Raw genomic sequence first — 16,673 nt, 5'->3', positions numbered from 1 at the left:
TCTGCTGACGTGTCTTCAGTGAAGTGCAGACATGACTACTCCAGACTCTGAGATGGCTGTCTTTGGGGAGGCGGCTCCTTACCTCCGAAAGTCAGAAAAGGAGAGAATCGAGGCCCAGAATAAGCCTTTCGATGCCAAGACATCAGTCTTTGTGGCCCATCCTAAGGAATCCTTTGTGAAAGGAACAATCCAGAGCAAAGAATCGGGGAAGGTCACTGTCCAGAGTGAAGGTGGAGAGGTGAGGAAAATGCAGGACTTGAGAACATAATTCAATTCCCACTCTGGGCTCTCACCTGACATACATCAGTCTCTCTTCCTTGGCAGACCCTGACTGTGAAGGAAGATCAGGTCTTCCCCATGAACCCTCCCAAGTATGATAAAGTCGAGGATATGGCCATGATGACCCACCTCCACGAACCCGCTGTGCTGTACAACCTCAAAGAGCGTTATGCAGCCTGGATGATCTACGTAAGTACCAGCAGCAGTCTTCCTTTGGGCAGCTAGGAGGAACTGCTCTGCCAGGCTAAGTGGAAGCCAACGTGCTGTCTCCCTTCCTCGCAGACCTACTCGGGTCTCTTCTGCGTCACTGTCAACCCCTACAAGTGGCTGCCGGTGTACAACCCGGAGGTGGTGTTGGCCTACCGAGGCAAGAAGCGCCAGGAGGCCCCTCCACACATCTTCTCCATCTCTGACAATGCCTATCAGTTCATGCTGACTGGTGAGTGCTTGATATCCCTTCAAATGATATTATAGTGTGAACTTCAGGAAAAATCTTCCTTTTCTCTGCAGGTAATCTTTGAACATATGGAGTAATGTTTACATCATATATGTCAGCTGAGTAAACTAGAATGCCCATTTTAAATGAGATAAATAGCACAGAAAGCACACTGGGAATGTTGTAGAGGGAAGTCTAGGAATTAAGTTTTATAATGCCAGAGTAAAAAATCTGATGGAAAGCAGAATTAGCAATGCTACAGAAGTGTTGGTGCTCTATCTTAGCAAAAAGCATGGAATCAAACAGTACTAACATAATACCCATATCAGAAAGTAAGAAAGAATCCCTATAAATTGAAGTTCCAAATCCAAATAAGTGCACTATCAGAGCTTTTTTACTGTCTTAGAGCTGCAAATGATAAGAGATTGTCAGATGAAGGAGACAGAGCCTAAAAGGCAGGAGATACAATGGAAAAATGGAAGATTGGCAGAATGGGTAGCTAAGAAATGGCTATTACCTCTCAAGAATTAGATCTCAGACTTGCAATGAATAATGCTACAGAAATTTTGGCTCAGTGCTCATTAGGGCAGAAGAAAACAAAATAAAGTTTAGGAATTACTTGGGAAAAAGAAGATAACAAAAAGAGCAATAGTTCCATGTTATCATATTCCATTTAAAAAGTGGAACACTGACATCTTGAATAACACAGTCAGTTCTAGTTTTCTCACATTAAAAAAAGAGACCTGGAAAAGTTCACTGAGGGACAAACCAATATTCGTAGGCATGAAATAAATTCAGTATGAACAACAATTAAGTAGGTAAGGACAGTTTGATGATGGAGAAAAGAAAACTGAGGGGATATATGACAGAAATGTATAAAATTGAGAGTTGTATAGAAATCAAGGGTTGTATAGAAAGCAGAATCAGAATTCATTCTTTCCTTCTGTCTAATATTTGAACAGCTAGGAAGCACCAAAACAACTATCAGCTGAAACATTTTTAAAAAAGCAAAGGGAATCACAATTTATACACAACGTACTTAACTCATGGATATTCGTTATCAAAGAAAATCATATGTCCTAAAGGTCTATTTCAATGACTAAAGTAAGGAAATGAATTCATGCAAAGTCTACCCAAACCATTACATACAATTACACTATGCCTGGCTCAGAAAATCCTCTGATCTCAGAAGGCCCTTGAGTCCCCAGAAAGTGTCAATTCACTTTACGTTACATGTTTTAGTCACTTTAATCATATTGACATTACAAAATAGTATTTGGCTTTGGTTCTTTCTTATATACAGAAATATTGATCTTGATTTAAAGAGAATTATCTTAAAAAGAAGCTAGTATATTTTATCTCACATCCATATCCAAATAGGACTTTATTTTTTTATTAGGGGAACTTCAAAAAATCCTGAAAGGGATTAAGTACTACATTTCCAGGGTGTTTTAATTGGGAATTGGCTATCTACTGTTCCTGGAGTCTTAAGGAAGCTTCAGCTCACAGTTAGTTTGTCTCATAGATTTTAATTTCTCTGCAATTGAGGAGCACTAAGAAAACTCTTTCTGTCTTTTCACAGATCGTGAGAACCAGTCGATCCTGATCACGTATGTACACTCCCTGCTCGGGTCCCTGCAGGGCTGCCCATGCCAGGGGACCTCCTGCCTGACCACACACTCTCTGCTTCTCTCTTTGGTTTGACAGAGGAGAATCCGGTGCAGGGAAGACTGTGAACACAAAGCGTGTCATCCAGTACTTTGCAACAATTGCAGCGAGTGGAGAGAAGAAGAAGGAGGAGCAGTCAGGCAAAATGCAGGTAAATTAATAGATACTGGCTTGAGTCAATGCTTTCCTCTGTTCCTGACATGATTTTTGGAAAGGATAACCAGCAATAATTATCATCCTGTAGGGAACGCTTGAGGATCAAATCATCAGCGCCAACCCACTGCTGGAGGCCTTTGGAAATGCCAAGACTGTGAGGAATGACAACTCCTCACGCTTTGTAAGTTGTTGCTTTGGACAAAATCTCTCCCTCTCATTACAAGATAAGTGATGGCCCTAGCAGTATTCCATGTAAAGGAGACATCAAAAGAACCCATCCGGGCTGAAATGCTGCTACTTCTCCTTAACAGGGCAAATTCATCAGAATCCACTTTGGAGCCACAGGCAAACTGGCTTCTGCTGACATTGAAACTTGTAAGAGACTCTCCTGATCCCATTCTTTCCCAAATTCCCACCTCCATGTGTGTTCCTCTGCCTAACTCTTTCTACGTTCCTTGCTAGATCTGCTGGAGAAGTCCAGAGTCACTTTCCAGCTCAAGGCAGAAAGAAGCTACCACATATTTTATCAGATCACCTCCAACAAGAAGCCAGAGCTAATTGGTAGGAAGGATCATTATGACTTTTTGAGGATGATTGCTGAGCAGCTGTTCCCTGTATTACCTGGTTGGCAAAACTAAGCCTGTGCCTTGCCTCTTCCTGCTTTCAGACATGCTCCTCATTACCACCAACCCTTATGATTTCCACTTTGTGAGTCAAGGTGAAGTGACTGTTCCCAGCATCGATGACCAGGAGGAGCTCATGGCTACAGATGTAAGTACTATAAAGAAAATATTTTTAATGAGATTGTTAATGTTGTTAGGCAATGTTTTTACTTCATTTTTTTGACTGCAGAGTGCCATTGACATCCTGGGCTTCACTGCTGATGAAAAGACAGCCATCTACAAGCTGACAGGGGCTGTCATGCACTACGGGAACCTGAAGTTCAAGCAGAAACAACGAGAGGAGCAGGCAGAGCCTGATGGAACAGAAGGTCCTTAGCAACTGACTTTTTAATAAAGATACTTTTTTTAGACAAGACAAAAGCCATAGCTTAATCAAGTGACAACTAAGTAATGTTTCTCTTAGTGTCCATGAAGTTGTGAACCTCATTCTCTGATCCCTGGCCTATCTTACAAAATGGTACTCCTTCAGTTAGCTTTTTGATGGGTTATTTTCATGCATTTTTCCATTTAACATGCAGAGGTTTTTGACAAGCTATTTTGAAGACGCAGCTTCCCTAGTTTCATACACAGGCTCTAGAATTAGCTCTGGCATGTACATACTTCTCCTATTGGCATTACAGACCATGGCCTATTTAAATATAAGAGCTTTTTTAGATCTTGACTAAGATACCAAGTTGTAATCTTCATGTATTTTTAAAGTGAAAGTTATTAAAATAATTGTTTCAGTTTATAATTTTAGTTAAAATATTCAAGGAAAGGTTTCTTACTGATAACTTCTTTCAAAAAAACCCCAATATTGGCTTTCACAGCTTTCCTGTATTTAATATGCTTGCTGTGACCTAGATTAAAAGATTTGCAGTCAAGAATTTTGAACATTGGCATCATTTGTGAGACACACATCCATTGATCAAATTCCAGTCCTTGTCCAATGGTCAATTTTTTCTTTGTCTCTCTTTTCTTTCAGTTGCTGACAAGGCTGCCTACCTGATGGGTCTGAACTCAGCTGACCTGCTCAAAGCCCTGTGTTATCCTCGAGTCAAAGTTGGGAATGAATTTGTGACCAAAGGTCAAACTGTGGAGCAGGTAAAATAGTTGGTTACTAGGAATACATGATTATACTTCAGAATTTCTCTTCAGACAGTTAAAATTCTTTAAAATTTCTCTGTGCAGTAACTTTTGTGCATTTCCCCTTTGCCTTAGGTGCACAATGCAGTAGGTGCTCTAGCAAAGGCTGTCTATGAGAGGATGTTCTTGTGGATGGTTGTTCGTATCAACCAACAGCTGGATACAAAGCAGCCCAGACAGTACTTCATTGGTGTCCTGGACATTGCTGGCTTTGAGATCTTTGATGTAAGGATCAGTGATTTCACAACAGCTTCATGGAAGGGACAATGGGTGTTAAGAAAATTCTAAGACTTCTTTCAGGAAGAGTCATATTTTTTGTTTAAATTGCAATGATCAAGAGATCTCACATTAAAGTTATTGGCCTTTTCAACCATTAGATCTTAATAGGAAAGGAACTTATACTAGAGCATGCAAGAATATTAAGCTTAGTCAAAACAAAAGAAAAAAGGAAGAAATCTGTGACAAAGTTATGTGGGCCAAAGGTGTGGAAAATATTGAAAAACATTAGTAATGTTCATGCTGTTGGTGGAAATTATTGAAAGAGATTAGGAAATGCTCATGCTGTTGGTGAAAGAACCCCAAAAGCTTCCATACAAGCACATGGAAATATCTAAAGCCACTTTCTTAAGAACAGAAAAATAGTAGCAAATTGAGGCAGTCTTTATGATTGGGGTGTTGGGAGAGGCAGAGTCTAGTAATACATTTATTCTGACAGGAGAAAGTGTGCTGAAGTTACTTATTAAATTTGCTATAGAATTAAGGGATTCCAAAGGGATAAGGGATAACTATCATAATTATAGTATCCATATTATATGGAATGATAACAAACAAAGAAAAAATCTCTCTACATTACAATGAATTAGAAGTCTTTTCTCTCTTCAGAATACAATTACAGTCGCAGTGAATGATTTCTGGGAGAATAGATAGGGAAGGGGCCTTATATTTGTCTAAGAGACACATGAAGTATCAGAACTACACAGGGCAAAGTCCTGTGGTGATGTCTGAACCCTGAAAACATTGCATCTTTTTTTACATTTGGCAGTTCAATAGCTTTGAGCAGCTGTGTATCAACTTCACCAATGAGAAACTGCAACAGTTCTTCAACCACCACATGTTTGTGCTGGAGCAGGAAGAGTACAAGAAGGAAGGAATTGAATGGACATTCATTGACTTTGGGATGGACCTGGCTGCTTGCATTGAGCTCATTGAGAAGGTATCCTTCCTGTTCAGGTGCATTAATGTTGGAATTCTCTAGTTATTGAGGGATACATAAAGAATTTCTTTATGTCTGGATTAAAAAGATAGATTTCAGTTATTAAAGTACTCCGTATTTCTGTAATTTGTAATTTGCCAGCAATGGTTAAAAGTAGTTCCACAAGTAAAGGTGAAGCACCAAGGATGAAAAACGATGAACCTCAGTTAATTTTCTGTGACATATTGTCCAGAAAAGAAAAGAAGCAACCTTATCTTCTGATTTGTTTCACAGCTTTCTGTCCTAACACTAGCCTATTTCCAACCAAGGAATCTGTTTCTCCCTCTTGTCTGTTGTAATGTCTTCCAGCCCATGGGCATCTTCTCCATCCTGGAAGAGGAGTGCATGTTCCCCAAGGCAACTGACACCTCTTTCAAGAACAAGCTCTATGACCAGCATCTGGGCAAGTCCAGCAACTTCCAGAAGCCCAAGCCTGTCAAAGGCAAGGCTGAGGCCCACTTCTCCCTGATACACTATGCTGGCACAGTAGACTACAACATCACTGGCTGGCTTGAGAAGAACAAAGACCCCCTGAATGAAACTGTCATTGGGTTGTACCAGAAAGCATCTGTGAAGACACTGGCCTTACTCTTTGCCAACTATGGTGGAGCAGATGCAGGTCAGCTCTGTGAAAACTGTATTTTCAGTGTGGGAAAATGTTGATAGGGAATCAAACAGGAAAACCTAAATGTTTAAAAATTGTTTTCTGTTCTGTAGTTCAAAGTTCAAAATCAATATTTTAATATTGTTTTCCCCTTCTTTCATTTACAGAGGGTGGTGGCAAAAAGGGTGGCAAGAAGAAGGGTTCTTCTTTCCAGACTGTCTCAGCTCTTTTCCGGGTACGTACCAATTTCCTCACTTTGTCTCTTTTTACTTGAAGAAAGGGAATTTAAAATGTGAAAAGTGATGTTATAACTCCTGAAGTCCTATAGCAAGAGGATGAAGAAGATTATGTACTATAGGTAATTTTTCTTTCCATTTAAATGATGGACTAGTTTCTTCTCTTTTTCAAGATGGAGTGATATTCTCTCATTAACATATCAAAATGAAAACTCTTTCAAATGGTGAGGATGTTGTCATTCAGATCTCTTTTCATATACCTATAATTTTTAAGCTAAATATGACATTGAAATAGGTCAATTTCTTTCAGCTATTGCACAGACTTCAGAATGTTTTACCAAATAGAGATTTTGGACTTCTGAATAGTTGCAATACTGCTACCATGCACGATTCATAAGTAATGGAGCAGTTCTGAAAAACAGAGAGGCTGGCTTTAAGATTATCACATATAAAAGCCTAACCAGTATATTGATTCAGGAGGGGAAGTGTAGGGAATTGTTCGTGACTTTCAAAGCCATGAGTCTCAGGCTATCAAATGAATTATATTCCACTTTTTGAAAATAATAAATTATGATGACACAGTAACCTAATTATATTTCCTTTTAATACTAATGTTCAACAACAGAAGATGGATGAAGGCATAAGCTTCATAACATTAATATGGAAATTTTGCAATCTAGTTTAAATCTGACAAATCTTTCCATGGATGAAATACATGCAGCTGCAGGGATACAGATCTTTCATTTGTTGACCTAAATGTCATCTTGTAATCTCACAGGAGAATTTAAACAAGCTGATGACAAATCTACGCAGCACTCACCCCCATTTTGTACGATGCATCATCCCAAATGAAACAAAAACACCTGGTAAGGGGGTCCAATAGGAGGAAAACTTGAGCAGCAGAAGCTCTTCTCCTGTGTATCAAACAGCGGGGTAGTCACTAATCGTGGTATTTGTTAGGTGCCATGGAGCATGAGCTGGTGCTGCATCAGCTGCGCTGCAATGGTGTGCTGGAAGGGATCAGAATTTGCAGGAAAGGATTCCCCAGCAGAGTCCTGTATGCTGACTTCAAACAAAGGTGAGAGTGCTCCACCTTTCTCCCCATTCTTTTCCTGTTCCACACATTCTATGTCCTAAATTACTTAAGTATCATATTTACTACACAGTTTAGTGTATACACTCTGTAATCAAATCATCTTACAGTAGTCTACTACTGGAAAACTATGAGGTAACATAAAAGATACCTTCACACGTCCCCTTCACATTTCAACAGCAATACAGGATTCCACACAATGTCCTAAAAATGCCTCTGAACTGTCTTTAGGGAGATCTGTCCCTATCAACAGCATAGTCAACTGTTGCTGAAAATGACCAGCTGAGACCTGTGGCTGAGAACAGACTGAGTATCTTCACATAAATACTTTAACAAGGAACTCAGTAGTAATATAACAATGTTTCACTACCAGTTCATGATGATATGACATGGCTGATGATCAGGATTCCCTTGGACTCTGAGTTAACAGTATGAAATCTCACTTACACTGTCTTTAAAGAATGGACTGTCTCTAATACGTAACATTACTCAGTCAGACAGTCAGGTGTTGCTGAGAAGGCTGTGGGGTTCAGTCACAGTGGTGGTTTCAGTAATGAGGATTTCTTCATGTTCTGCTTTCTCCTACAGATACAGAGTGCTTAATGCAAGTGCTATTCCAGAAGGTCAGTTCATGGACAGCAAGAAGGCTTCAGAGAAGCTTCTTGGGTCCATTGATGTGGACCACACCCAGTACAGATTTGGTCACACCAAGGTAGAAACAAGTCCTGCATTCAAATGCTACGTGCCTCTGTTACACACTACCTGAGACTGATGTGCCACAATATTCCATTTCTTAAGGTGTTCTTCAAAGCTGGACTGATAGGTCTTCTGGAGGAGATGAGAGATGAGAAACTAGCAGCCATTATGACCATGACACAAGCCAGGTGCAGGGGCTTCCTGATGAGAGTGGAGTATCGGAGAATGGTGGAGAGGAGGTAGACGTTTCTCACCCACGTATTGTGTTCTCATGGTACTTGGCTAATTGAGTCTAAATTTACTGTCCACAGAGTATGCAATAGCCATGTGAATTTTATTTCAGGGATGCCATTTTCTGTATCCAGTACAATGTTCGTGCATTCATGAACGTCAAGCACTGGCCCTGGATGAAGCTGTTCTTCAAGATCAAGCCCTTGCTGAAGAGTGCAGAATCTGAGAAGGAGATGGCCAACATGAAACAAGAGTTTGAGAAAACCAAGGAAGAGCTTGCAAAGTCTGAGGCAAAGAGGAAAGAGCTGGAGGAGAAAATGGTGACCTTACTGCAGGAGAAAAATGACCTGCAGCTCCAAGTACAGGCAGTGAGTATCACCGTTCATTTGTCCCTGAGAAAAGAACGATATACAGTCAGAATGCTTCTTACCCGAAGCAGAGACTTGCAGAAAGCTGACTAACGTGCAGAAGAAAACAGCGTAAATCACACACTCTAATGTTGAGTAAACAGGCACTGGCAGGGGCATGGTGAGTCTCATGGCAGCCCCACATGAGGCTCGGCATTCCTGCTCTCTGAGGAAGGAGCCACGTAACACTAGCCAACATGTAATCCACAGCAGAGAGCTCTGAACTGGAAGGGAAGTATCTCCATCTACTCAACTTTTGAAGCCGTGTATCTGTCTAACAAAGTAAAGGCAAACCTGAGAAGGACCCACTTTTCCTGCTTACAGCTACACTAGAAGGCCTTGATTACTTTCAGAAACCTGGATACTTCCCATTCAGACTCAGTTAGGAAAAGGCAGGCTCTTCACACCAAACAAAACACCACCTGCTCCACTAAATTATTCTCACAAAGCCTTTACTCCCCAAACATTATGATGTTCATGATGAGTCAGTTAAAGAGAAGAAGCTATTGAATACTGTTTCTGTCAGGAAAAAAGACTCCAAGCCCTTGCTCCTGCTGAAACTAGCAATTGAAGTGACCACTGTTGTGTCATGCTTGTGGGTGCCTGAGGTAGTCTCATAGCTACGCTCTCCGTGAGGCACTTTTAAGAGACACAAAAAATTTGGAATCAATGTTGATTTGAGATTACAAGGTTTCCCAGTAGACACCAGGCCAGATCTTCCAGTTGCTGGAGTGGCAGGCCAGGTTCAGCCCCCCTTTTAACACATGCCTACTCAGTGATACAAAAGACAGAGCGGAGAAACTTCAATCCGTTACAACCCACAAAAATCTGTGTCTCCCCACCAGGAAGCAGATAGCTTGGCTGATGCTGAGGAAAGATGTGACCAGCTCATCAAAACCAAAATCCAGCTGGAAGCCAAAATTAAGGAGGTGACTGAAAGGGCTGAGGATGAGGAGGAAATTAATGCCGAGCTGACAGCCAAGAAGAGAAAACTGGAGGATGAATGTTCAGAGCTGAAGAAAGATATTGATGACCTTGAGTTAACGTTGGCCAAAGTGGAGAAGGAAAAGCATGCCACAGAAAACAAGGTACCCACACAAAGAGTCACATAAAGGGTGAAGGGACAGATACCTCGCACATCAGCCTGGTATCCTCAGAACGAAGCTAGCTTTGGAACGTACCAGGAGCATCACAGTGGGGCAGCTAGGCAGCCCAAATAAAAAACAAGCTCCTGGCTAAGCACTGCAAAGTGAAAAGGTCACTGCACTAGCAGTCAAGTCTTCTACACAGACTTTTGGCACTTTCTTACAATCAACAGGTGAAAAACCTCACAGAGGAGATGGCAGCCCTGGACGAGACCATTGCCAAGCTGACAAAAGAGAAGAAAGCCCTCCAAGAGGCCCATCAGCAGACGCTGGATGACCTGCAGGTAGAAGAGGACAAAGTCAATACTCTGACCAAAGCTAAAACCAAGCTGGAGCAGCAAGTGGACGATGTAAGCACAGAGGCATACATCAAGAAAAGGACAGGGATGGAGTTAGACGTGGCTGGTAGAGCACTGATGGTCTTGTTCTTTATAGCTGGAAGGGTCCCTGGAGCAAGAGAAGAAGCTGCGCATGGACCTTGAGAGAGCTAAGCGGAAACTCGAAGGAGACCTGAAGCTGGCCCATGACAGCATAATGGATTTGGAAAACGATAAGCAGCAGCTGGATGAGAAACTGAAGAAGTAAGTGTGGCTGTGGGGCACCTGAGTGCCGGGCTGGTGTACTTGTCTTTTTTCTTTGCACTCTAACACCGTTTGCTTTGTGCAAAGGAAAGACTTTGAAATCAACCAGATCCAGAGCAAAATCGAGGATGAGCAAGCCCTGGGCATCCAATTACAGAAGAAGATCAAGGAGCTGCAGGCAAGTCTCTCTTCCTTCTCTTCTGCCCTTCAGAAAGACATGAGGTAGGAGGAGGGCATGGGTGTGAAGGGTCCCTGATGTTCCACAGGCTCGTATTGAGGAACTGGAGGAGGAAATTGAGGCAGAGCGAACCTCTCGGGCAAAAGCAGAGAAGCATCGGGCTGACCTCTCGAGGGAGCTAGAGGAGATCAGCGAGCGCCTGGAAGAAGCAGGAGGGGCTACCGCAGCTCAGATTGAGATGAACAAGAAGCGTGAGGCAGAATTCCAGAAGATGCGTCGTGACCTCGAAGAGGCCACACTGCAGCACGAAGCCACGGCTGCCGCCCTGCGGAAGAAGCATGCTGACAGCACAGCCGAGCTTGGGGAGCAGATTGACAACCTGCAACGAGTGAAGCAGAAGCTGGAGAAGGAGAAGAGTGAGCTGAAGATGGAGATTGACGACTTGGCCAGTAACATGGAGTCTGTCTCCAAGGCCAAGGTATGGAATTGCAGTAGAACATGCTCACAGGGCCAAGGTATGGCACATAGACTACATCTACCAGCCACCTTCTCATAAAAAAAATCACTGCTGTGAGGATAAGGCAGAGTCCAGGTGTTCATTTCCTTTCCTTCCTTGTGTTTGTTATCTAGGCAAATCTGGAGAAGATGTGCCGCACTCTGGAAGACCAGCTGAGTGAGATTAAAACTAAGGAGGAGCAGAATCAGCGCATGATCAATGACCTCAATACTCAAAGAGCTCGTCTGCAGACAGAATCAGGTGAGACATCCTCATTCGTGAGGTGCAATTGGAGGACCTGCACGCCATGAGCATACCACAGGGCGTAATATGATAACTGGTTAACCTCTCCTGATTACATGGGTTTACAGGCAGAAACTGTCATATCATTAATAGCCTAGTGACTTCTTTTCATTTCACTCCTTCCAGGTGAATATTCACGCCAGGTGGAGGAAAAAGATGCTCTGATTTCTCAGCTGTCTAGGGGCAAGCAAGGATTTACCCAACAGATTGAGGAACTCAAGAGGCACCTAGAGGAAGAAATAAAGGTCTGGAAGTACCCTACTGTCCACAACCTACATCACCCCTAAAAGCATCCGGAGAATCCTGTCTGATCCAAGATTGGTTCAATATTCTTTCCCCAAACACATGTGGTACTGGAGGGAAGAGCAGTAATGCACATACCCCCACTCACAAGCTAGAGAGGGAAGGAAGCATAATGATTTTGATGCTGGAGGAAGTCATCCACAAGGCTTGCATGAGATTCTGACGATATTCTCTAAGACAGGATTCAGACACATATGTCGCAACATTTACAGAAACAGCAGATTACTGTCCCCAGAGCACCTGTCAGTAACACATCCTGACCCTCCAGAACACATTGATGAAGGCTTCATCAGCTCCAGGCTTTGCATTTGCCTAATTAGAGTTTCATTCTAGTTTCACTGTCAGTTTCACTGTCAAGAGTCATCTCAAGGCAAGTATTCAGGTTACCAATCCCAATGTCCCCACAGGCCAAGAACGCCCTGGCCCACGCCTTGCAGTCTGCTCGCCATGACTGTGACTTGCTCCGGGAACAATATGACGAGGAACAGGAAGCCAAGGGGGAGCTGCAGCGTGCCCTGTCCAAGGCCAACAGCGAAGTGGCCCAGTGGAGAACCAAATATGAGACGGATGCTATTCAGCGCACGGAGGAGCTGGAGGAGGCCAAGTATGTGGGAAGTGGGGTGTCAAATAGCTGGAGAAGGCTGAAACTATCAAGGGAAATTGGAAATTGGAGTCTCTGACAGTGGGTTAGGAGAGGGGTGGGATGAAGGCAGGCGTATACTGTCTTTGTGTAGAGGGGAGAGAGGGAGAGAGAGGAAAAGTGTGCTGTGGAAAAAGTGTAGATGGGAAGGACAAACGTAGCCTTTAGGGCTAGAAATCCTAAGACAGGCCGAATACTCAGTAGGTGCTAGGACAGAGAAGTGACAGACCCTTTAGATCTAACCTGGAGTTGTGCTTATCTCCTTGCAGGAAGAAGCTGGCCCAGCGCCTGCAGGAGGCAGAGGAACACGTTGAAGCTGTCAATGCCAAATGTGCTTCCCTGGAAAAGACAAAGCAGAGGCTGCAGAATGAAGTGGAGGACCTGATGATTGAAGTAGAGCGATCAAATGCTGCCTGCGCAGCTCTGGATAAGAAACAGAGGAACTTTGACAAGGTCTTTTGGGCTCCAGACCTGGGGCTCCTGGGCAGAGCATCCCCTCGTGATTGCCACATCCGTACTCACGCCTCCTTTCTCTTCAGATCCTGGCAGAATGGAAGCAGAAGTATGAGGAAACACAGGCTGAGCTGGAAGCCTCCCAGAAGGAGTCTCGCTCTCTCAGCACGGAGCTGTTTAAGATGAAGAATGCCTATGAGGAGTCCTTGGACCACCTGGAAACGCTGAAGCGTGAGAACAAGAACTTGCAGGGTAAGTCCCTGGCCCTCTGCTGCTGGCAGGGCTTTCTCGCTCTCCCCCACTACGCACCGCTCCACATGGGTCTGTGCCTGCAGGTCAGCAAAGGTGCCTTTTACCTTGTTGTGGCAGGGCCCTTCCCATTCTGCTCTGTGCCTGACCATGCCATTGGTCTTTGTTCCCACAGAGGAGATTTCCGACCTCACGGAGCAGATTGCCGAGGGAGGAAAGGCGATTCATGAGCTGGAGAAAATCAAGAAGCAGATTGAGCAGGAGAAATATGAAATCCAAGCCTCCCTGGAGGAAGCTGAGGTACACACAGTGCTAATAAATGGTGTCCAGACTGAAAATATGGGGATAGTTATCTGCAGAGATGGCAGGAAAGCAAGCCTAGATTTTATGAAGTACTGCATAAGAGAAGGCTTTTTAGGAAGCAAGCAGTAGTTTAAGTCACTGTTCCTGCTGACTTGTCCAGGCCTCCTTAGAACATGAAGAGGGGAAGATCCTGCGCCTCCAGCTTGAGCTCAACCAGGTGAAGTCAGAGATTGACAGGAAGATAGCAGAGAAAGATGAGGAGATCGACCAGATGAAGAGAAACCACCTCAGAATTGTGGAGTCCATGCAGAGCAGCCTGGACGCTGAGATCAGGAGCAGGAATGAAGCCCTGCGGCTGAAGAAGAAGATGGAGGGAGACCTGAATGAAATGGAGATCCAGCTGAGCCATGCCAACCGTGTGGCTGCAGAGGCACAAAAGAACCTGAGAAACACACAGGCAGTGCTCAAGGTCCGTTTAGCAAAGCTACAGAAAGAGAAATGACATCCTTGACTTTTTTGGCACCCAAAATTGTTGCCTTGCAATTTCTCTTGTCTCCTTTACAGGATACCCAGATACACTTGGACGATGCTCTCAGGACACAGGAGGACCTGAAGGAGCAGGTGGCCATGGTGGAGCGCAGAGCAAACCTGCTGCAGGCTGAAGTTGAGGAGCTACGGGCAGCCCTGGAGCAGACGGAGCGGTCAAGGAAAGTGGCTGAGCAGGAGCTTCTGGATGCCACTGAACGTGTGCAGCTCCTCCATACCCAGGTCAGGCACTCCGCTGGAAATTAATCCCATCAGCAAGGGATAACACAGAATGAGATTGCTATGCATCTTGTAAGTGATTACTATGTAAACAGGTGAACAGCCATGCTGTGGTATGGCCAATCTAGCCAGCCACCCGTGTCTGGGTTGCTGCTATGGCTCTAAAGAGGACTCTTGTGTTAAAGACTTTCACAAACAACACTCACACTTTCAACTCTTGATGTGGAGGCACTAGGTCTAAAAGTACAAATCATGTCTTTCCTGTTGCCCAGAACACCAGCCTGATCAACACCAAGAAGAAGCTGGAAACAGACATCATACAAATTCAGGGTGAAATGGAGGAGACAATCCAGGAAGCTCGCAATGCTGAAGAGAAGGCCAAGAAGGCCATCACAGATGTGAGTTGGAGGCTCCTTTCATTGCTGATGGTGGATGTATTCTCCCCGCAAAACTGTCTCCAGCCCCAAAATGGCTTTGACCCTTTGCTCTCCTCAGGCAGCCATGATGGCAGAAGAGTTGAAGAAGGAGCAGGACACCAGCGCCCACCTGGAGAGAATGAAGAAGAACCTGGACCAGACGGTGAAGGACCTGCAGCACCGTCTGGATGAAGCCGAGCAGTTGGCACTGAAGGGAGGCAAGAAGCAAATCCAGAAGCTGGAGGCCAGAGTGCGTAGGGCTGGTATTTGTGCATGAGTGAGCACATCCCTTGGAGAGATACCAGGGAAGCTCCAACGATGGGCTTCTCATTGCAGGTGCGGGAGCTGGAAGGGGAGGTTGATGCTGAGCAGAAGCGCAGCGCTGAAGCCGTGAAGGGTGTGCGCAAGTACGAGAGGAGGGTGAAGGAGCTGACCTACCAGGTAAAGCCTCCTTGGGCTGACAGAGTTTTCTCACGGCAAGTCAGATTTTGCACACACCACCCCCAAGGGGAATTGTTAACCTCACGTGCTGGGAAACCAAGAATTCATTCTCTTTCCTGCTTACCAACCACTCTAGTCTGAGGAAGATCGGAAGAATATTCTCAGGCTGCAGGATCTGGTGGACAAGCTGCAAATGAAGGTGAAATCCTACAAGAGACAAGCTGAGGAGGCTGTAAGTAGTGCTTGGAGAATGGGCAAGAGCCACCTTCCATCGGGGCAGCACGCTCACTGAGATGAGTATGAATACCAGGAAAGGAGCATGAAAGAAACTCCCAAGACACAACAGTCTTGGCCATGCTGTGTTATTATCGTGTCACGAGGCCTTGCTGAGTTTTGGGCACCCTGCAGTCAGGGATGAACTGAGGGAATTCTGCAGCCTGTTTTATACAGGAGGTCAGACTCAACAAACCCAGGGGCCACACGCACTGACTGAGAAGTTCCTGAATCTCTGCTGCTGGTCGACAGCAGAAGGCTTCAGGGTCTCTCTCAACCTAATAAATCACACTGATAGTTGGGCAGCAAGTAATGGCAGAATAAGTGCACACATAGCTCCTCAAGAGTGACACAGTACAGGTGAAGCTTGTCACAGTGGGGTCCTGAATAAGGGAGGATGAGGAGGTCTGTGTGAGGCTTATGTGTAAGCAGTGGTGGGTGAGGGATGGAAGTCTGTGCCTTCCCCCAGGGAAGAGCCGCAACCCCGCAAGGCCGAGGCGCAGGAGGCGTGGAACCCCTGCCCTGGGCTCCTCACCACCGCCTCCCTCTCCCTGCACAGGAGGAGCTGTCCAATGTCAACCTTTCCAAGTTCCGCAAGATCCAGCATGAGCTGGAGGAAGCCGAGGAGCGGGCTGACATTGCAGAGTCGCAGGTCAACAAGCTCCGAGCAAAGAGCCGGGAGTTTCATGGCAAGAAGATAGAAGAGGAAGAGTGAGGACGTCATGAAGCAGCAAAGTGACCTGAGGGATGCACAAAATGTGAACCTCTTGGTCACTTTCTTCTGCAATGAGTCTTTGTAACCATGTCAAGGTCTAGAGAATAAAGACCGTAGATTCCTTTGCATACGCACCATGAGCACCAGTTTTCATTTGTTTCTCTTTTTACTGGTTAGCTCTATATCATCATTAGCTTTTGGGCACAGCTTTGGGTTATAACTTTTGTGTACCTATGCCACGGTACAGCTTTTGGTCACCTAGTTCCTAACTACTTAACCCTTCTATAGTACTTTAGTGAGTGATAAAAAGGAAGCTTCTCACTCAGATAAATAATCCTCAAAGACACAGAATGAAGGAGAAAAGTTATTTGTGCTGGCGCCTGTGGTGTTCAAGCTATTGATAAAGGAAGCTGAAGAGGTGTTGAATAGGAATGAACATAATGTTTCCCAATGAAATTACACTATTCCAGGCAGTAAGGACAATGACCAATGCCTAAGAAATGCAGAAAGCTTTCATGACACTGAGCAAACAGTGCCATTGAATAG

The 16,673-nt window shown here is 44.5% G+C and overlaps 1 protein-coding gene across 1 annotated transcript; it reads left to right on the top strand.

Moving 5' to 3' along the window:
- Positions 1-363: 363 nt before the first annotated feature.
- Positions 364-16,261, top strand: LOC142417871 (myosin heavy chain, skeletal muscle, adult-like). The gene is made up of 37 exons (XM_075518992.1): positions 364-468; positions 562-718; positions 2,298-2,325; positions 2,423-2,534; positions 2,628-2,720; positions 2,851-2,914; positions 3,002-3,100; positions 3,207-3,310; positions 3,392-3,530; positions 4,187-4,305; positions 4,423-4,572; positions 5,390-5,560; positions 5,909-6,218; positions 6,371-6,438; positions 7,218-7,305; positions 7,400-7,517; positions 8,121-8,244; positions 8,331-8,467; positions 8,572-8,827; positions 9,712-9,954; positions 10,185-10,361; positions 10,447-10,592; positions 10,680-10,770; positions 10,859-11,248; positions 11,401-11,527; positions 11,696-11,814; positions 12,280-12,476; positions 12,782-12,965; positions 13,052-13,217; positions 13,390-13,514; positions 13,678-13,986; positions 14,082-14,285; positions 14,555-14,680; positions 14,778-14,948; positions 15,035-15,139; positions 15,276-15,371; positions 15,972-16,261. The coding sequence occupies exons 1-37, from the start codon at positions 391-393 to the stop codon at positions 16,125-16,127; spliced, it is 5,547 nt and encodes a 1,848-aa protein (XP_075375107.1). The 5' UTR covers positions 364-390; the 3' UTR covers positions 16,128-16,261.
- Positions 16,262-16,673: the final 412 nt, after the last annotated feature.

The sequence above is a fragment of the Mycteria americana genome, chromosome 16 (genome assembly GCF_035582795.1).
Source record: "Mycteria americana isolate JAX WOST 10 ecotype Jacksonville Zoo and Gardens chromosome 16, USCA_MyAme_1.0, whole genome shotgun sequence".
Classification (NCBI taxonomy): Eukaryota; Metazoa; Chordata; class Aves; order Ciconiiformes; family Ciconiidae; genus Mycteria; species Mycteria americana.
Note: the sequence above shows the minus strand (reverse complement) of the source record. Positions and strands in the feature narration are given on the sequence as shown.

What these genes read in the sequence shown, in the direction of transcription:
- LOC142417871 (XM_075518992.1), top strand. Translation starts at nt 391, where the DNA reads ATGGCCATGATGACCCACCTCCACGAACCCGCTGTGCTGTACAACCTC. An exon ending in CTGGCTTTGAGATCTTTGAT is followed by an intron (nt 4,573 to 5,389) that starts GTAAGGATCAGT and finishes TACATTTGGCAG; the next exon opens with TTCAATAGCTTTGAGCAGCT. An exon ending in GAGGAGCTGGAGGAGGCCAA is followed by an intron (nt 12,477 to 12,781) that starts GTATGTGGGAAG and finishes ATCTCCTTGCAG; the next exon opens with GAAGAAGCTGGCCCAGCGCC.